The 21,966-nt window shown below is 38.2% G+C and overlaps 1 protein-coding gene across 1 annotated transcript; it reads left to right on the forward strand.

Moving 5' to 3' along the window:
* The first annotated feature begins 5,872 nt into the window (after positions 1-5,872).
* On the forward strand, positions 5,873-13,933 carry LOC122808879 (thioredoxin interacting protein). Its single transcript, XM_044079991.1, has 8 exons — positions 5,873-6,364; positions 7,796-7,868; positions 7,961-8,108; positions 8,850-8,952; positions 9,594-9,850; positions 10,359-10,527; positions 11,234-11,385; positions 12,003-13,933. Exons 1-8 carry the CDS (start codon positions 6,121-6,123, stop codon positions 12,039-12,041), a joined length of 1,185 nt encoding a protein of 394 aa, XP_043935926.1. The 5' UTR covers positions 5,873-6,120; the 3' UTR covers positions 12,042-13,933.
* Positions 13,934-21,966: the final 8,033 nt, after the last annotated feature.

Genomic DNA, 21,966 nt, shown 5'->3' on the forward strand with positions numbered 1-21,966 from the left:
GGAGTGCAGAAGGGAGAGAAAGGGGAGGTAATGTTACTGACTAATGCTGCTGTGAGTGCATTCAGTGGGGGGATGGTAGTGAAACCTGATCTAGAGCCATACCTAGGAGGTAAGAGCTGGGGAAAAAAGTATCAGGAGTCTAAGTCATGAAGGTAAGCAGCGTTGAGCATACCATGCTCTAAGGCATGTCACTGCTGTCACATGCACTTATTACACAGCACACCTGTCCAGTGTAGTCACAGCACATCTATCCTGTGTAGTCACAGTACACCTGTCCAGTGTAGTGCTGCTATTGCCTTGATTTATTTATGGGGATATAGAATGCATGACAAGACCGACTTTTCAGCAACAACCTAATCACATAGAAATACATGCAGGAAAGTTGATGATGAATTACAAAATAGTATTATGTGAACATAAGTTGAAGTTAAAAAACAGTTCAAGTATTCCATTTGCATTTATTTTGTTAAACTGCTTAAGTAATTGTTATGTTCTTATCTGCTTTGAGATAGATAATGCTTGGAAGAGAGACTTTGTGGAAGAAATTAAGTCATTATCCAAAAATGCAGGAATATTTGAAGGAGATTTCCAGGTGTTCCAAAAACATTTTTTTTTTTCTAAATGGACCACATTCTGTCATCTACCTCAATTTTACAGGTAGTTAATTCCAATTCACTAGGACAATTTTGCTAAAGGTTTTTTATGCAGAATCAATCTTGTTTAGGGTCAGAGCATTATTTTCTTGACTCATGATCTATGCGGGTATATGAGTTAGAGTTCTGTAAACTACCTCTTGGTGACATTACAGAAAAAAAAAAACTTTAAGATAAGGTTAACTAGTCTGGAAGGTGGTGTTTTCCATTAATGTCTGCAGAATTGTGTATCTATTGTGCTAGTCACTCACTCAATTTATACTAGTTTTATCTAATTCAGGGTTAACTAGAAACTGGAGTCTGTTGGCAAGTAATGGAATGTAAGGCAGAGAACAATTCTGGATGAGACATGGGTCTACCAAAGGAAACACACACATGTGCACACACACACACACACACACACACACACACACACACACACACAGAAGATGAGACAAAAGGGTAAAACGTACGCAGAACACAGGAGTAATATTAGGCATACCATCAAAGGCAGCATAAGCTGCCTGCCACATACACCTTTAATGAGACATGCTTAAAAATTCTTGCCACCCTAACAAGTTGATGTCATGAGCTATGCTGCCTTAGCAATGAAGATGATTTACAATTCGGGGAAAAAAGTATTGCAGTGATAACCATTAAGAATTTCAAAACAATAGGATGGTGATGGTAGCACTTGGCCCACAGTACCACATCATCAAAGGTCAGTACAAAAAATAGACTTACCGAGAAGGTAAACAGTATCAGATAAAACCAGGAAAGAAAAATCCTTGATCTCATTCTGTGCATGCAGGACAGATTAGTAATCTAAACAGCAGTGATTCATGACCAGTATAGTGACCATAATGTGATTCACACTTGCTACAGAACAGCTAACAAGGGACAAAAGAGATCAGTTCATCTAGGACTTTTGGGAGTGGGTTGTGACAAAATGGAGTGGACATTAATCTCTTACATTACTTTAATTCCCCTAGACATTTTTGGGAAGCAGAAACGGTACATATATTCTATACACAAGTGCTCTCCATTTTTGTAATTAACTACCTTATTGTACAGGTTTTTGCTGAAAATTAACACTGTGAAATAATTGCCAAATGCACAATCAAGCCTTGTTATTGTCACAGCTAACTACATTCTTGCGATGCATTTGCTGATGGTAAACTGCAAATGAAAATGCAGGCTTTTTTTGTATAGTTAATATACGGCATGTGCTTTTCTTATTCTTTATATGGACTATTACCAGACAAAGTAAGCCTTCCTTTTTAACTCAGCTGTTAATCTAAACATATTAACCCTTTCTTTATACGTTGTTAATAACTACAGTTGTATATGGACTGCATAACAGTATATGTGTATGTGTGTATTTTTGTGTATATGTGTGTGTGTGTGTGCGTGTGTGTGAGTGTTATTTCCATTAGGTTTCAAACAGCAAAACATAGTTTTCCTTAACAGAAACTGTCCAGAAGTCAAAAAGACAGCTTTCTTTGTAGGATACTTCAAACTGAGATTTGGTACATTTTTTTCTTTGACAAAAAGGCAGGGCAGTGTGTCCATGTGTGTACGTGTGTGTGTGCGTGAATGCATGTAGGGGGAAATAAATACACAATGAAAATCAAAACTAACTTCCAAAGACATATCTGGAACATTTATCCCCAAGCCTCTGCTGAAAATGGGTTCTGCTCCGGTCAGATTTTCATGGTAAACAAAAATGTTAAATAAATAATAAATATTAAAATTGACCGTAGCACTCGTTTTCAAATTACTTGCAAAACATTGTCAGTTCTTTTACTTTTCATCGTGCTACTGAATTAGAACAAAACCAATAACGGTTAAAAAAGCCCAGCATGGAGCGCACTACCCTGCATCCCTTTGATTTAACCCCGTGCTATCCTACTTTGTGTCCTTCACATGTACTTGCACACTACTATAGGTTGCCGCCCCTCCCCCACCCTTTTCCTAGCATCTCCGCCCCAAGTTCAGACGTACGTGTTAGACAAGACTGGATGTTCTTTTCTAATCTGTTTGTAGTCTCAGGGTAGAACAGCAACAGCGAAGGGAAGTATATAACACATATAGGCTCAGCTATGTTTGATTTGCTTTACAGTATGACTTTGAGTCTTCAGAAAATAGACTGTTTTACCTCAGAATAGAAGTAATTTGGTCCATAATATAATACCCAAACTTTGTGATAGCTGTATGCTGATTCATTGCTAATTAATGGATCTTTACAATTATGACATCTGTACATGCAAACCATTTGATCTTATTCTCCAATTTCAAGTCATGTGAGAGGTTTACAAGAGTAAATGGGACAGATCATTTAATTCATATTCACTAGTTCTCTCATTAAACATAAAACAAAAATGCAGTTGAGCAGAAATTTTCACCTTTCACATAAATCTACGTTTGTATTTATTTTCAGCAAGGGACAAGGATTTTTAAAATAAGTTCCTGTCCTGAGCCATCTGAAGCTTGTGATCAATAAGTGATAATATCTAATAATAATAATAATAATAATGATAAGTGATAAGATCTCTATGACTACCATACTTATTTCCCATTAACAAACTGCAATAGATGCTTTTTGGGCTATGCTTCAGCACAGTACAATATGCAATAGAAGAACTAAAGTGGGAAGAAAGTTCTAAATCATAACATTCAGGGAACAGCAAAATAATAAAATATTGAAGGCAAAATCCAGGATGCTGAACCTCACCCTGGAAAACAAAGGCATACATTAGTATATGTGTTATGTGTGCCTTCTGGTATTACGGTCACATATTCTTAGAAAGAGAAAAAGTTGGAGCAGTAAAAAAAAAGACCCTAAAGTACAAGCAACAGCTGCTCGGCCTTGAAGCAGGCATCAAATTCTTGTTTACCAGGAGCGTCGCTGGCAAGTTAGCTTTCCCTCCCAGAAAAGAACTTAAGCGCAGCTAGTAGCTAGTGCACAGTATCTGCCAATAATGGTCAGTAACACGCCTGCTGAGAGGATATTCGATGTTTTCCTAAGCACTTTCATTAGAAAATGTGAAGGCTAGAGAATAAAAATGTTTTACTTTCTTCCTTTTGTTATGTAGAACACGGACTAGAACTTGTTTTTCTAAATCTAGTTATAGAGGGCATTTCCTAGTAGAAAAGAACTCTTGATTTGCAAACATTTCTTTTCTCTAATGCGTTTATAAGGGATATACATTATTTTCTGCGTTTACTTTTTCTATCATCTAATAAATTGGTCTGTATTAGTTTTACATTCTTAATCGTCCTTTACAATTTCACATTCAAATCTTTGTACATGCGTGCAAATCAAATCAATTATTTGCTGTCAATCCAATGTCTGATTTGTCTATTTACAGCTAAGCTTTTTCTGCCACTTCTCTGCCTGCCCTGTGCATTCCTCTTTCAGTCAACACTCGTCCAATTTTTAACAGTATGGGCTCGTTATGTCCAAAACTGCAATGTGGTTATCAATAATTAAAAAAAACGTATTATGTAGTGTTTAAAGTAAAAGAATGCCTTTCTTCACTGTCTCATGCGATCATGGAAGGGCAATATTAAAACCTGGCAGCACACCCGGGATGCTACACTTAACAGTTCAGTCCGAGATTCGAACTTTAGTGGGTCATTAATAAATTTTGGGACCATCACACGAAAAAGGTGCGTATTTTCCTGATCTAGTAGCTTCTACTAACAGCGCGATCATTTACAGAGGGTAAGTCGCTGACGCTGCCAAAGTGCCTTAGCATCCCACTACATACCTGCAATGGTGTTTACAGAGTTAGGTGATGTATTTGCACTACTCGTTTTCATTGTTATCGACGTCTAGGGTTACCGCCCTAAGGAAAAAAACTAAAAAATGGCAAATGTCCTCAGATTTTTAGAACAAAAATATTTCCTGACTTCTCTTTAATATTGCGCAAAACAGTTATTGTGTATCTGAAACACCTACATGTTATAAGAAATAGCATAACAAGCAACTCAAATGCTACAAAAATAAGGTTTTATTTTGGCAAAAAAAAGTGTTGCTCTGCCCTTTGCACTGGGTGTGGGTAAATTTTGTCCTGCAAAACCTCAGGTTTCTACAATGTCCCACTTTGGGCATTTGAAAAGGTGGCAACACTATATGCATCTACAGAAATCAGTGCACACTGTAAACTGCAATCTCAACTACTATGTTATTGCTTACATTTCTGTAATTTGTGTTTATGAAATGTTTTGCATTTCATCCCGGATGAGCCTGTCAATAGTGATCTGAGCACTACTTCCAGTACAGGCAAACAAATACAGTGCATAAAGGCAAACGGTCACCAAATACTTAGCTGAGAGAGAAAAATGATAAAAGAGAGCAAGCACAATGACATCAGCGAGTCAGTAAAACGGGGTAACCAAAGGAGTCTGCTGAAGGCTGTATTAGACATACTATTGCCTATTGAAACCAGTGTACAAGTGTACCATTCATATCCATGATTCTTGCGGTCCACAGTTTTAACTACATTTGTTTATTGTATGTAATGTTTCCCAGTTGGGTGAGTATAGTGGTAGAAGACCCCTTTCAGCTACCTCCCAGGACATGTGGATTAGACAACTAATTTTACATAGATATAAACGTTAGTAAATTGCTGTAGAAAACCAATATATGGAATAACATTGGCAGTCTGACGTTTACAATACATTGTTTCAAAAGCAATCATTGTATAACAACTTCCATTGAAAATGTAACTTTTTAATGACTTATGATTGTAAGTACCACATTCTATTAAGTTTACGGACCCTCATTGCTCTTGTCGTGATAATTATTAACCATGTTAACATTGTTTCTAATCCCCACAGTGATCAATTACTTCGGGGAATCCCCAGCAAACTGTTCAAGCAGACAATGAAATGACACACCCACACTGTGGTCTCAGTGCTGTACTCTGATTGGGCAGTATCGTTTTGTCACGGATGACACATCAACATCACCAAGACGCCTTCTACATACTATCAGCAGCGAGTGATCAGGCAGCCTTACATGCCCTGTCCACGCGCTGCATGCCGTTCCCTATTGGGTGCCTGCTTCGTAAACAAAAGAGTTGGACCAATAGAATTGATGTGCACGAGGTAGTAGGTGCTGATCAGCCGCGATGCACGTGTAGACTGTAAGCGGTCAACAACAAAACTTGAAGGGGTGGTACGCAGGAGGAGCACTATTAGTATAAATAACTCCTTCCGCCTTTGTCTGTTGAACTTCAACTTTTTACTAGCACCAGTGAACTACAGCTCTATTGGAAGAGCAAGCCTTCTGATTACAAATCTATTGAAGAAGTAACCCTTCTAATTAATAGACAGTTTTGGTGTAACAAATAATATTCGAGTTAAAAGTCTTTGGAAGCTTCCTTAAAAAGGTTAAGCTATATTTAATACCCAAGTGCATATCTTACTTCAGCGCTCCTACTTTCTTGTTGCTTTTTTCTGGAATTAAACGTCGGCAAAAATGGTTGTTATGTCGAGGAAGATGAAGTTGTTCCAGATATGCTTTAGTGAGCCGGACAAAACTTACAGCAGTGGCGATAAGGTGTGTGGCCGCGTGCTGTTGGAGGTGGTCGAGGTGATGCGTGTGCAGGTTGTCCGGATGCAGGCGTGTGGTGTTGCTTCGGTGCAGTGGAGCAAGGAATGCAAGCAACAAGTGGAGTACCTGCGGTACGACGATGTATTGCACTTAGAAGATAACTCGACAGGTAAGGACTGCTTCATGTAAGCAGGCTGATCAATATAGTTTGTATTGTAATAACTAAGTGACGGAACAGTGTATATAAGTTGGGGGGTGTTTAGGGATAATAAGTTTACAGTGATGTCAAATCAAAAAGAGATGCTTAGATATGTTTAGGCAATATTTAATGACCGAAATGGGGGGGGGGGGGGCAGATCCTGTTTCGGGAGGGTCCCGGGGAGATACCGAGATCCAGAGCAACGAGTACACAGAATGTAGAGCGATGTACATTAAACGTAATTGTCATTCTAGTACTTTACCACGATCCTGTTGTACACTCTAAAGAAGATGCAGACCTTCGGTGTTGTATGTTGATCCCTAATATGAGCTCCATTGCGCAAAACTCCATTACTGAATTGGCGATGTCAGGGAACGGCACCCCGAGCGTCATTCTGTATTCAGAATACCAAGTGTTAGCTACGCAAAACCTCACGGGAAGGGGGGCATTGCTCTCCCTTATGACAAATTGATGTGTTTTCTTTTATAGCGTATTGAATAGACATTTATAGCTATACAAATATAGGCTGTCTTGTAGCTTAATTTAAGCGCCCCACGCCTTTTTTGCCTAAGTCTGGGCGTGTCTTGAGATGGCTGATTGACAGCTGTGTACCTGCAGCCTTCAACTTATTAGTAATGCGCGCGGTGTTGTACTGCTGTACTGAAGCCACTCTGGAGCCATAGCAACGACAAGATGAAAGTACTGCTTGAGGTTTCTGTTGCTTAGTTGTTAGTGATGCCCGCTTCCAGTAAAGGAGCTGTTTAAGGCAAGTTATGACAACTTTGCGAAGTGATAGGAACGGATGTCTAGTGCGTTTTAATGAAATATTTCAAAAGAGTTCTTACTTTCACATTGTTTATTTAAATGAAATGTATGGTAATGTGTCGAGAGTAAAGTGTCTTCAGACATAAAGAGGGTGGCCGGTGGAATTTCAGAATGATGTGCATTTTTTTGTAAGCTGCATTGCAGTTATTTGCTTTTTACATTTAAATAACTGAACTACAATACTTCCAGTTTGAATTGTATTGTAATTTGAACCCGGTTTAAGCGCTTGTGGATAACAGTAACTTTAAAGCAAGAATTTATGCTTAAACGTAATTGTAGAGCATGAATTTATGATTAAACGTTGAACATTGCCTTTGAACGCTTCAGTAATATCAGTAGCAAGCCTGTATTCAGAATAGTGGAGCTCAGTAGAATACAAACGTTAAAGGAAATATTTTTTAAAAGTCTGAAAACGTCTTGTGCTTATTAGAGATCTATTTTGGGGTATGAGTAAATGCATTGTGTAGAACCTGTGAAGTGTGCAAGCTTTTATTTTGGGGTATGAGTAAATGCATTGTGTAGAACCTGTGAAGTGTGCAAACTTTATTCTAACTGTATTATGTGTTATTTTGTTAGATGTTGATGGGTCAATCATTTTGAGGCCGGGCAACAAGTATGAGTTTAAGTTTGGATTCGAGCTGCCCCAAGGGTGAGTATCCTAAATGTTTTCTTTTTCAGGATATTTGACAAGTTCGCCTTGTGTGTACATGTCTAAAGTTAAGCTTCTTGCTTTTTATGCAGACCTCTAGGTACTTCATTCAGAGGAAAGTTTGGCACTGTGGAGTATTGGGTCAAGGCCTTGGTGGAGCGACCAAACCACCCACCCCATGAGACATTGCAGAATTTTGAGGTTCTGGAGCCAGTTGACATCAGCACTCCAGACTTGATGGTAAGTAGCAAGACCCTGATGTCTGGCATACTTTTAAGTTTCTCAAGACATTCTTGACTCTTATGTCAAGCAATTGTTCATGGTTTTATGAAGCAACATTTTAAAACAATGCATACTTGTATTGGTGTGTAGGAGGCTGCATTTGAAGAAAAAAAACATTGTTAAAATGTGCAACAAGGACAAAATGTAAATTTGAGATTCAGTCTACGGGTTCCTTTTTTGGGGAAGAATTCTTGGCTAGGCTTGTAAGGGCCCCATGGCCATTAGCCTAGTAACGTCCTATGACTGTATTTGAAGGGAAAAAATTTGTTAAAATGTGCAGTAAGGACTAAATATAAATTTGAGATTGTCTGCATGTTTCTTTTCTGGGGAAGAAAGTCTTGGCTAGGTTTGTAAGGGCCCCAGGGCCATTAGCCTTGTAACCTCCCATGATCCCATATGTTAGCAGTCAAAGAGCACTTATTACTATTTTTACCAGTTTTTACTGTATTTTTGTTATAGACGGTGGTAGATTGTTGTGGATTTTTTTATATCTCCAGTTTCAGAGTGCTCAGTGTATTTGGCTGTACCTGTTGCCAGTGTTATGACAGTGCCGTGCCACTTTTATTTGACTACTTATAGTTGTGTCAGCGGGGATAGGCAGTGACCTAAATAGTTACATTTTAGATGCAGGTAATTGTATAGTGCATATATTATGTTATATTACATGTCTGAATAGATTTTCTTTTTTTCCCCTTCAAGGTTCCTGTATCCGCTACCAAAGAAGAAAAGGTGTCCTGCATGTTCATTCCAGATGGCCAAGTATCCGTCTTTGCCAAGATTGACCGACAGGGTTTTTGTGAAGGTAAGCACTGTTAGATATGTGAATTTAGTGATAATTTTGTAGAATTTGTCAGCAGCTAGTGTTTTCCCTTGTGATACACTTGTTTCATAGATTCAGTTTAGACTAATGCTTCGTTGTATATGATTTTAGGCAGCTTTGTCACCTCCTAGAACTGTGTTTTTGCAGTAAGTGCTGTGATCCTCCCAAACTACCCAGACTGGGGGATATTAAACATTTGCTTTATTTAAAAAACAGTATTACTTATGACTGGTAGTAAAAACACCGGGGTATTAAGTTATAGTAACTTTTATGCAGAAGTGATGGTACATTGATAGCTGTTTGGTGGGACTAGCACAGTTAAAACCAATGAATCAATACATTAATGCAAGGCATCTGGAGAAAATGGTTGTATAAATATTTAGTAGTGTGTGGGGTTGTACATAGGTATTTGGTAGACAGGAGGCTATTGAGGATCTCAGCCTAATTTCCCAACTACACATCACTGTCTGGTAAAGTGAATTAGTTAAGAGTCGCACAGTGGGCCAGTGGAGGAGACTGAGATAATTAATCGAAGACTGCAGGGAGCAAACAGCTTATTTGACAACTCACAGATTTCAATTTTTGTACTAATAGAAAGTTGTCTACATTCTTGTCATTGACAGGAGAAGAGATCTGCATAAATGCCAACTTTGAGAATACCAGTTCTCGCATTGTGATGCCCAAAGCAGCCATTATTGCCAAGCATACCTACCTGGCAAATGGGCAGACTCGAGTTTACAAACAGAAGATCTCCAGAGTTCGAGGTGACCACATTGTCTCAGGCATGTCTGACTGCTGGCGGGGAAAGAGCATTCGTGTTCCAAAGATCAAGCCATCTATTTTGGGCTGTCACATCCTTCGGGTTGAATACTATCTTATGGTAAGTATTGTTTGCTTCTCAGGGATAACTATTCAGAAAAAGTACAAGATGTTTTGTTTTTCTTAATACTGAATTATATAATTCTGTGTTGGGGTATTCTTTAGTGGTTGTATTGTCACAGTCCTTTTATAGTGATGTCATAATTTCTTGTACATCATGTGTAGTTCACATATAGAAGTGTGCTGGATTATGTACAGTTGTTGGAGTACAATAGAAATTACATATACAAGAAATGTATGATGTTTCAGTACTATGATCTGTATCACAGATCAGAACTGTAAAAAATGTTTTGGACTGTAGTATGAATCTTTTGGTGCACCCAAGATTAAAGTTAGGGAGTTCTAAACCAGGAAATTGCATTCCAAGCAAGTAGAAACTCCTGGGTCCCCAATGCCTGGATTTTAGATATTTTAAAGTTAGTTTTTCCACTACACTAATGTAATTGTAGTTGCGTTGATGTGTCATGGTGAGGTACTAATGGCTTCTGCTTTCTGTTTATCCTCTTCAGATTTATGTCCATGTGCCTGGCACAAAAAAGGTTATCCTGGAATTGCCATTGGTGATTGGCACCTCCTCCTCTGGTCACAGCAGCCGTATATCCAGTGTTGCATCTGCTGGCAGTGTAGCAAGCTCTGAAATGAGTTGGGTGTCTCTCAACATCCCCGACAATCCTGAAGGTAAATATTGCAATTAAATGTGCAATATAAAGGCATGATTGGTCATTGTGAGTATAAAAGGTGGGAGTTTTGTGGTGTAGTGCAGCAGGTAGAACCTGTTGTCAGTATACGGAGTCCCCTACTACCCAAGTTCGTGGTAGCTCAGGTAGATGTAATAGATCGTACAACACTTCTAGAAAAGAGTGAGGGGGTGGAGAATTCTCTGGTACCCCGACCAATTTCCTCTTCATGGCCACCTCAATTTCCCCTGAAAAAGAGACTATCGAACTTTGTCAACAAAGTGTGAATATAGTAAATAAAATGCTAATTACAATAAATACAAGGCTGCCTACATAGACTGTTGGCTGATGCTTCCTCTCTCTCTGGGCCACAGGCAGTTCTTTAGAAGCCATACAGCTGACCTTGCATGCTTTGTGGTAGGCATGTGAGGAGGTAGAGGAGGTGACCTGCTCTGTTGACAGAGTAGAATGGCATTTCCCTTGTGCTGTATAGCATAACAAAGTCCTATTATGTTCTTGGGTTTTACATTGCTGTGGGTTCTGTATGCATTTTTGTGACAGAAGTATATGATTGGGGGATGTTGAGTGTTGCAAGTTTCTTACTGTACAAATGAGAAGGCAAAGAGGTAGCAAATGTCAGATTCTGTGACTTGTGAACATGGTAAGAAGTATTAGTTGCTAATGAACTTATGTATTTTTTTCCCTAGCACCTCCATGCTACATGGACATCATTCCAGAGGACTACCAACTGGAGAGCCCCACCTCACCCCTACTTGATGACTTGGACAGTTCTTATGATGGACCCATCTTCATGTATACCCCTGAATTCAAGTACATGCCACCACCCACATACACAGAGGTAAATGCAATTTCAGTCTCTGCATGCTTCATGCATCCTTTTTTTAATAGTAAAGTTTAGTCTGTGCCAGTTCAAGCTAGTCCTAACATCCACATCTTTATATAGGACTATTTTTAGAAGTGTGGCATTTTTTCAGGGGTTTATCAAATGTTAATTTGCTACCACCTGTAGCAGATGAATAACTAGATGTTGAGTTCTAGCATGTTTCTAAAGTCTTTATATGGGACATGAGAACTTCCTAGCTCTGTCATATTACAGTAAACTGGTATTACTTTTTGAGTGAGGCATACAGAGATCTTGTATCTCTTGTCCTATTTGGCATTAGAATGCATCCCCTGCCTATTTATGAAAGCACAAATTTTCCCTGTGATGCTAATGACATTGCTTTCAGTGCATCGTAAGAAATGTCTTCATATTTCATCCATTTCCACTAATGTGTCTCCCCAGCATCTGTAATTCCCCTGTTAAGGGGGAAAAGAAGGAGTATGTGTAGTATGTCTACAAAATATTTGATGTTTTTTGAAGGCAGGTATTACTGGAAATGAATTTTTTGTTCCTTATTTTTAATGGATGCATTACAAAGTTTTTTTAACAACATGTATGTTTTTTTTTTAAAGATTGATCCTTCTGTGAACCAGAACGAGGTCACCAAGTGAAGAGTTTCACACACATCATTCTTAAATCTGGACAAGAGTTCTACAGTGTTTTGCACAAATGAGCAGAAAAGACGGTCTTTGGTTAAGACGTGTCCTGCGACTGGAGAAGATGTCAGGTGACACCATTTTCTGCAGGGTTGGTTAACCCTGGCGGGAATAGCAAAGGAGCTTTTGGTTCCATCTTCTGCCCTTTCTACGATTGATTTTGAACATTTCATAATTTAAAAAAATTGCAGAAGAAAAGGTGCCTTGACTTGTTCCACTACACTCCTAAGAGTTAGATACTGTATTAAGTCTTTTGACACAAGTTGCTTTTCATCCACCTAGCAGTTGATGCTCTTAATACCTGCTTAGGGTTCGGGATCCTACTGGGGCCCTTTAGTGAGCACTTGATCTCAGGGTTTCCTATTGCTGTGTCAGTATAAAGCAAAACACTTGTTCATGTGAGTGACTTGTGCTTCCATTTCATGGCAAGTAGTCAAAGCAGTCATTACATGCTTTTATTCAGTGGCTTTTCATCCTGTTTATGAAAGTCGTATGTGAGTGAAACCTCTCCTTAAGGACATTTTTTGCAACATTTTTATTGTTTGGTGTTTTGTAAGGGAGGTTGTTTAGAGGTGTTAATAATGAGCCCATGCAGCATTATTTTCCGTCAGTGGCATCTTGCTGCTTCCTTGATTTTTTTCTCTCTTGGTTTCTAGTGTAGGCCTGAAGACTACTAAAATGAGAGCATGCATGTTCACATGCCTGTGTTTTGTAGCATTCCATGTTGTATGAAGAAGGGCATTTTTTTCTGCTGAGCAGAACTATTTGGGAGGAAATCCTATAATATGGGCAGCCGTTGTAACAAAACTAGAATGGCACTAACCTGGGAGATGGGATCATTTGGAGGACCCCTTTTTCATATGTCACGCCATAGCAGTATACGGTGGTTAAGGTGGTTAAAGACCTCAAGAGTGGAAATTCAGTTTTTCATATTTGTTTTTCCACATTTTATTTAGCATTAACAAGCATTTGAGGTATCCTGTGTTATTTGTCTAAGCTGTGTTAAAATGCTCCTTGAATGTCAGTATTTTTTTATAGCACTTTTGTTAACTGTGACTGCCGTTTTATTTAATGATTTTGTTGTGAGATTTTGAAGCACTTGTACAAGAATAGAAAATTGGAGAGAATCTGTTCACTGCTGCCTATCTGCTTGTGCTTCCTTTGTGTTACCTTTGAGTCTTCCATTCTGTTGAAAATGTATGTATGGTTTGAGCAAACTGAAAAAGCCCATCAGTATAGAAATGCTAAGCAGTGTCAGTGCATCAGATTGCTTGGTTTGTTAAATTTTGAATGCTTAAAATTAAATGTACATAGTGTTGCAGTTGATTAGTTCATTCTGATTAAACATGTTTTCCATGAAACCTTTATAAGACGAAAGAAAAACAATGAATGGACAATTTTGAGACTTCAGACATGTGATTTTGTGACAAATACATTGAAATGGGCAACCTGATCAATGAAGCACATTCAGTCTGGTGTGTCCTGTGCCGCTAAAGATGGGAAAAAAGCACTACATAACCAAAGCTCTTGCAAATCGAGGTGCCGGATTGCGTGTATATAGTCGCACAAAAGTGGAGTTGGAAGAAGAGGCTCGCACTTCATTCACCATCTTCATTTTTTGTATTCTTGTGTAGGATGTTCCACTCCTAGCAAGGCAATTTGTTGCAGTTAATATATTTTTGATAGTCTCAAACTTCGCAAATCTGTGACCTTTCTGAACAATGCCTCAAATGTACTGAATTTTTGTATTTTTTGTATTTGTATGCCTTTAAGGTTGTACTGTTACAAGTTTTAAAACCCTATGGGTTAATTTTTATATAAATAAAGTGTATTTTTTTAAACTTGTACTTGATTTCATTTTATTTCTTTGTAGAAGTACTGCAGGAGGGGAAAATTGACGTAATGCTCAATGTGTCACAAAAAATAGTACATATTGATAACTACCAGTACAAATGCTCAAACTAACAGAAGTACAGGCTTGTATTCTTTAGTTTGGTAAGTAAATTGGTGACCCCTGTCAGCCACAAGGGCAATGGCAAACCCGTTATTTACAGTGATCAGTGAAGCATCAAATTTTGGAGAGTAATGTTTGCCCAGTTTTAGCCTACATACTTGTAAAGAGAGAGTGGATCTGGTAATCGTAGATTAAACTCCAAAGTTGTAGACCGGTAATGCTTCATATTGGCCATGGTCCAGTTCATGCATTGTATTCTGATAAACCAGCCTTGGTCTTGTGTGGTGCAAAGAGATGGCAGTTTTTCAGGTCGATGTTGCTTCCAGTCATAGAAAAATAACATTTTATTAATTTTCTGACAATGTACATATGATACAGAGTTAAAACACATAGCTCTTGGGGGAGTTAAAGAATTTAAGAAGGAATTAATTAAAGGCCCTATCACTGTAAGTGTGTGTGCATCTATGTATCAATGCACTTGTGAATGCTGAAGGTGATAAAACGATCTTTCCCAATATATGCAGAAATGAATGTAATTTTATAAGCCTGCATAATGAATTTAATCCTATACACCAAAATGTGCCCAAGTTGCAGTGATCACTTGCAAACCTCTAAAATTATAGATAACTAATACGTTCTTTCTAATGGGTTTTCTACTTCTCAAATATGCCCCTACAGTGTAGTCCTAAATCAATAGTTAAAGTAGATCAAACCATATCTAGTATGAGCAAAAACACAAAACTGCCACCAAAGCTTCAGAACTCACTTGCCCTGCACAAAACAGATATCCCACTTCAGATGTCTAGTACATTTTGGAAGTGATTCTTGGTTTAAATATTATCTTCAGACACAGTGTCTCAGGAGGATATTTGAACTGAGAGCTGATTTTAAAAATGTATTAGATATCTGAAGAAGTGGGGTTACCCACAAAAGCACTTGTGTTGAATAAAGATTTTTATACTGGATTCTACAGCCATCTAAAAGTCCTGGTATTTTGCTTTTCATATCTCGTACAAGTCAAATATTAACTGGGTACTAGATTTCTAATTATAATATTCTAACTGTTTCTTAACACCTCCTTTAAACAAACAAAAAGACCTACAACTCTATGTCTGTAAATACTAAGCTGTTCATACTTGAATTCAAGGGGCCTGAGTTATTCATACTTGAATACAATGTAAAAAAAACTTATTGGAATGTATGGCTAGGCTTCTAATGATCCTCATAGATCAATAGCTTAGTAAGTGCCTATGAACCGTACTAACCACTCTGGCTTAATGCTTAATAGGATTAAGGCACAAGGTTTGATTCTGACCTTAGATTACTGACTGGGTTTAAAGTGGCCCCCCCTTATAGAATGGATAACTGTATCTCATGAAAAATGGGCTCAAACACTTGGGCTACATTTCTAGAGTTAGGAGCAGGTTCTTCCATTACTTAAAACTGATGAATTTGTTAGCTTCTAGACCGATTTTGAATGGCTACTGGCAAGATAGGCAAGGGTTTCGACACTTTCAGTAAAATAAGTAGTCAAGACTGCAAAGAATGCATGAACTAACTGCATATTTCATCTCAGTCTGAGTAAGTCATTTAAGCAAGCTGTGTGCAAGCTCCCCCTAAAAAATGACAATAACGGACAGGGTGCTTAGCCAAACAACAAGTTAATAAAAACCTTGAAGACTGAAAACTAAATTTAGACATGTCTAAAAGGAAATGGATGAGACATACTGTATGTTGTCTTGTAAGTAAAAATTTATACTTTGCATATGTGGATGGAACGATTTCTGATAAACGGCTTTGGCAGTCATAAGAGTGGATTTTGGGATTGGACTTGCTATCACATCTATAAAAGAAGATGTTAATCACTTTGCAGCAGCAGGGTAAATATTCTAAGAAGGGTTATCTTACAACAGAGGTACAACAGTTGTCTTCAAGGGGTGCCAGCTCGAGGTAAATTAGAAATAGGATCCTCATAAATTTCTATTATCATGCCCTGGTTGAAGGAAACAATGCAACTTTATTAAAGTAAATAGTGGATAAATGGCTTTAGCTACAGTGCTTGTAAAAATAGAGAAATTCTTCTTATGATGAAAGTCAATGTTTGATAGATGGGTGGGAGTTGCGGTCTATTTTGGCAGTGAAGGAGCAGATGTAGTTGAGTCAGTGGAGGAAATGACTGACTCTAGCTCTGAAGTAGAATGCCAAATAGAGAAAAAGTTTTTTTTCCAGAGGAATTGTTAAGTAATGTCAAAAAATGCAGCTTTACATAAAACACAGCATCCTCTAGGACCCACCATATGGACATGAGTGTGGTGATTTGTTAGTGCTCAAGGTAAGAAATGCCCAACACTGGGAGAGTGATATGGATTCCATAGATATGGATTCCTTAGTGGTAGCTTTGATAAAAAGTCAGTTTAGCACCTGGTAGTTCCTACAGCATAGTATAAATTAATAAATTCATTTCCATCCACATCCCATGATACACCATTTCAGATTATGTGGGATCAAAATAATCAAAATGAAAGGCTAATGTAAGAAGCATTTTACTGGATGTGTAGTAAAAATGTGTGAATATGCAGAAGCATGAGCAGTTTCAAATAATTACTAAGGGTAGAAACAAAACCAGGGTGTCACAGGCACCTTTACCTATCATTGGGCGACATTTTTATTGCGTAGCTACAGGTACTGTGGAATTTTTGGGCCCGCAAATTACTACAGCTAAAAGGATCATTCTAGCAGTAGGGTGTTATGGAATGTTTAATGAGATGTATTTTCAAGAGCATGTTTTAACAGACAGGCTCATTCACGTCAGATTGTTTTGAAGTTTGTGGAGGAAAATGTGAATTAGACATCCAAAATACTGCTGGTTGCTGTTGACAACTTATAAGTGCTGTTTTGAGTTCATACCTTTTTTTTGGGGTGGCAAAAGCCAGTGTACCATTTGGCTAGGCTTATATAGGCCTTGGGCCAATAGCCTAGTACCTACCTATGGACCTATGTAGTGGTCTGATAATAGAGTATAGGGACTGTGGATTTAATTTAGGATGGTGGGGGGTGACACACATGATTCCCATAGAGGATATGTAATTGAGTATATCCTTGCCCTCAGACAAAGACTTAAAGAGCTTACTGAAATGCTATTTGACAAGGGGGTGTTGGGGCACCAAAAACTTGTACAGGATTTGAAGGAGAGAGGATCCAAAAATAATAATCCACATTCCTGTGGAAAAAAGAAAGGGTGAGCTTCTGGTGAGGGAATATTTACTGTTTGCTTAGCTATCATGTCTGACTTGTATCGCCATATTATTTTGTAAGGTATATTCCCTGTCCTTTCATTTTTGAATTTTTCTTGTAACCTTAAAAAAAGCTAACCAATTACCATGTAGAGTTTGTACTTCAGCAGCTTCCCATCCCCCTTCTAAAAATGTCTGAAGATAATGTATAAATAGAGCATAATAATATTCAGTTGTATTCCAGATAATTTCAAGTGTGTTGTAAATTCTTGTTTTATAAATGTCATGTGGGTTATTTGTTTCACTTCCTCAAAAATCCGTATTTCAAAATCAGTAACTGTATTTAATACCCTCCACTTTAAATGCTACTCATAACTCAAAACTCATTTTGAAATAGTGCTTCATGTTTACAAAGCTTAATGGTCCGTACTAAAGATCAGATGGCAGATTGTCATATTGCAGCTCATGGGGAACAAATAACTAAGAAATGTCCATTCGTGATTCATTCCTTACAAACACTAATGGAGACCAACAAGCACTTAGCAAACAAATCATCGTCTAGTAGATGGCTCTTCTCACTGCACTTAAAGTCATGAGTTTTTAATGATACTCCAAAAGTGAATGGAAATGCAATGACAATGTACTTTGAGGTTATAGTAGTATTTATTATATACAAATTACAGCAATATTGTCTATATGCCACTGTATTTTAAGCAATGCAATTACAAACGTAGTGCTAGCATAGTGTGTTTAGATGAAGCCGAGGAGTCATTAAGAACGTAATTTACTTTTTTGCTTCTTTATCTAAGGATTTCTCATTTGGCACCCTGCTATGCCATTTGCAGTGAATAGACCAGAATCTTGTCTTGGCTTTGAATGTAGTAAGTGAGATACATAATGATTTCATTTTGATTGTATGCAGTTTTCTGACAGTTTTGTTTAATGAAATGGAACACATCATTAGGTCACATTTCTCTTTGTGAATCTGCATAGAAATATTTTTGGGTATACTTTGATTCACATCAGCAGTTTCTGAGGTGTTTCACTAAGAAACTTCTCAAATAATATCTCAAATATTGCTGCTGGGATATATTGCAATATTTAGCATCTACCTGTAAAAATAAAGAGAAGGGCTTCACCTCATATCTCTGGCAGATGCTGGGAGTCATAAAACAATTGCATTCTTTATGCTTTCATGACTAGTAATTAGTTCACCCTAAAGACAATACAGAAAGTTTCGTAGTACAGACATTGTGTCTATTGCTGCATTGAAAATTGAAGGATACCATTTTTTATGGCCTAGTCATAAAGTAATTTAATTTCAGATGTTTGCTGAACTCAGGGTTAACCTCCTGTATTCCAGTTTCTACTGTTACAATATATACATTTAAACAGTTACAATAATACATGTATATTTCTGTTCTTTTCCAGAAGGACACATTGGGGTTCCATTTTAAGCATCATACTCTACAAATATCTTTTCAACACACATTTGTACAAGCAGTTTGATACACACATGACATACAGTTCTAACACATTAGTAGCACAAGCATCTTGTATAAATCATTTTGATATTCACCAATCAAATATAATTATTTACAAAATTCCAGCTAACTGTGCTGGCAGTATCTCCTTTTGTCACAGTACTCATATCCCTTTATTTATGCAGCTATTTGCTACTTCTTTCTTTGAAAGTAATTTAGAAAATGTCTTGTGTAGCTCACATCCAGTTTCCTGCTTTATTGCATCCTTCTCTTCTTATCTCACAAGCTTTTTCAATGATTTCCTTATAGTGCATAACTCTTTTAATGGTAGGTGAACCAACCAAAATATGTAGCAGTGTTTTATCTCTTTTGCTTTGCTCTCTTATTGAGACTACTGGTACAATGTAGTAAATAATACATTTGTCTAGAAACGTAGACACTGATGGCAGAAAAAATTCAAAGGGCTCGTTCAGGTTATTATGCTTCCATAATGGTGTCCCTCACCTATTCTTGAACACCCAGATGAAATAGCTGAAACAGCAATCACACCCAATTTACCTATCAATCACTGTTTGAGGCAATAGCTTGTGGTACTCTACTAATCAGAAAAGTGGAACCAGACAGACTCTGTGCCAGTTTGTGGTTCTTTACTCATAGAAAAGTGGGACCAGAAGGACTATGTACCACGTTGTGGTTCTTTATTCATTAGGAAAGTGGAGCCAGATGGACTAATTGATAGCGCATTGTTAGAAACATTGACATAGGGCAGAAGGAGTAAATAACTGCACATCTGAATTACAGGGTACTTGAATCTTGTAAAAACTAGTTTTTATAAAAGGCTATACCACTTTTAAGTTATTCAGTTTTAATATTAATATGTGAGTGAAGTGAGGAATCCATGCAAACAATTTGTCTGAAATAACCTGTCATGAAGATTATTCATCCCAGCTGGCATATAAGCTTCTAGTTTGATTCAACAGAGTCATAAAAGTGTGACTAATAACAATGTTGTTGTGTTGTGTCTTTCAGCTTTTCCCGGTTAGGGGTCGCCACAGCAGAACTCCGGTCTGCTAATGATCGGCAGTAGATTTTTATGTGCCGAGTTGCCAGCCCTGATGCACAACCTTCAATGAAGGTATGCCCATTCACAATAGTCTCCACGCAGAATACGCTCTAGCTGAGGATCGAAATGGACAGTGTCTTACTGTGAGGCGACAGTGCTACCGTAGCACCACCACAGTATGTGACTAATAATAATACATTTGTGTAATAACAAGCTGTATATAAACAAATACTGGACAGCAAATGCTCAAAAGAGTCAGAGAACTAAAGAGAGAAGTGAATGTCACTTGATTTTTCTGATAAAAAAACTAGAGAATTACCTGAGGCTTAGAGATCAAATCAGCTCCTGTGTTTGCAAGCTGAGTAATTAGCTCAGTCATTATGTCCAAATATGGAGCATCTGACATTGTAGCAGTTCAGATAGCTGCAAAACAAAACATATGCTTTGACCTGATATGACCTGAATCCCATATTCTCATATTACTGTGTGGATCTAAGCAAGCTATATATTGGACATTATTACTTTTGGTGCATGTCTGAAAAATTATACTCATACTTAATTTGTGTGACCTGATTATCAGACTAATAATAAAAATAATATACTCCATCTGGCTGTGGAGAATTAATATGTGGTTGTTGAAGAAAGTCTTGTGTTATCTTTTGGTGAGCTGATTTTTACGTCAGGTACAGGGATAACATTGGTGCAATGTGATTCCTGCATCAGTTTCCCATCCTTCATTAGGGTGCATAATGTTTATAGCTATAGTGTCTCTGCTATTGGTGTTTCAGCCAGACTCCCTGATGACTCACTGTAGTCTTGCTACAGTACAGTTTCGCCGTCTGCACTGGCAGCAGGCACTAGACATGGCAAAGGCAGCTGTAGAGGAAAGTGCAATCTCCAGTTGCACCATAACATCACACAGAAATATATGAAGACAACCCTGTACTGAGCATCTGCATTCATGGAAGGAAGTGATGAACCTGTACACACAATGGTGCCGAGTTCTACAAACAACACATACCTGCATGTAGTCCGTCGGGTTCCATCATAATTTCAAAATGCTGAAATCCCGAATTTCAGTATTTCTAAATTACAACAATGAAGCCTTGAAATCCCAAAACACCAGAAGCGCAAAATTCAAAATCCTGAAGTACGGAGATTTTGAATTAGCGCTTCTGGTGTTGTGATGTGTGAATGGTTAGGTGTTAGTTCGGGTATGTATGTGTAAGTGTGTTGGTTAGGGGTTTTAGTGTATGTCAGTGTGTGTTGTGACTATGATGTATGTGTGCAAGGGACTATGCAATGTGTGGGTGTGAGTTACCATTGTGTGCCTAATTGTGCGATCTTGGAGTTAGTATGTATAAGTAGGGGGTGTGGGGGGCGAAGCAGACATTGGCTAACAATAACAGTGGCATGACGAATGTGGGTTCTGTAAGGATAAATACTATAGGCAACAGAAACCAACAGAACAGGCTCTTTATGGTGACACTGGTACCACTGCAGGACATAGATCAACTGATGCACACAAACAGGGCTTAATCATTGACTCTTGCATCATCTAGCTCAGAGAGGTTATGTGGATGACTGGGTTGTAAGTTTCACAATGTAGACATGCTAGAGACATAACCAGGAGAACCATGCTGGCCATCACCATCTCTGCATGACAGTATTAACAGAATAGTTGACTATCCAGTGTACACAGTTTATAAAACAACCATGGGTGTTGCATTTGCTGCAATGCAGACACCAGGATTAACACCACTCATTGCAAGCATTCCTTGCCTTGGAGGATGCTGACATTTGTGGAGTCACTGAAACCTGGTTCAAAGCTGCAGAAAACACCCCAGCCTTACTAGGTTAATCATCCTAACATACTTTCAGACCTCAAACAGAGGGCTACAAAGCCAAAGGAGGTGGATTTTCAATATTTATCAAAGATATACACACGTGCAGGCTGGTCAAACAGTATGATGCACAGGAGACACTCCAACTGCAGACCCCCCAACCCTGACTCAGGACGCCCACTCCACGTATCTGCAATTACTTGAATCCATCAAGATTCAACACTCTACCATGATCCTGGGTGACTTTAACTACCCAACCATAGAGTGGAAGACCTATTCTAGCCCAAGCATGAACGTCCAGA

This window comes from Protopterus annectens, chromosome 8.part0 (genome assembly GCF_019279795.1).
Source record: "Protopterus annectens isolate FY-2018-M chromosome 8.part0, PAN1.0, whole genome shotgun sequence".
NCBI lineage: Eukaryota > Metazoa > Chordata > Ceratodontiformes > Protopteridae > Protopterus > Protopterus annectens.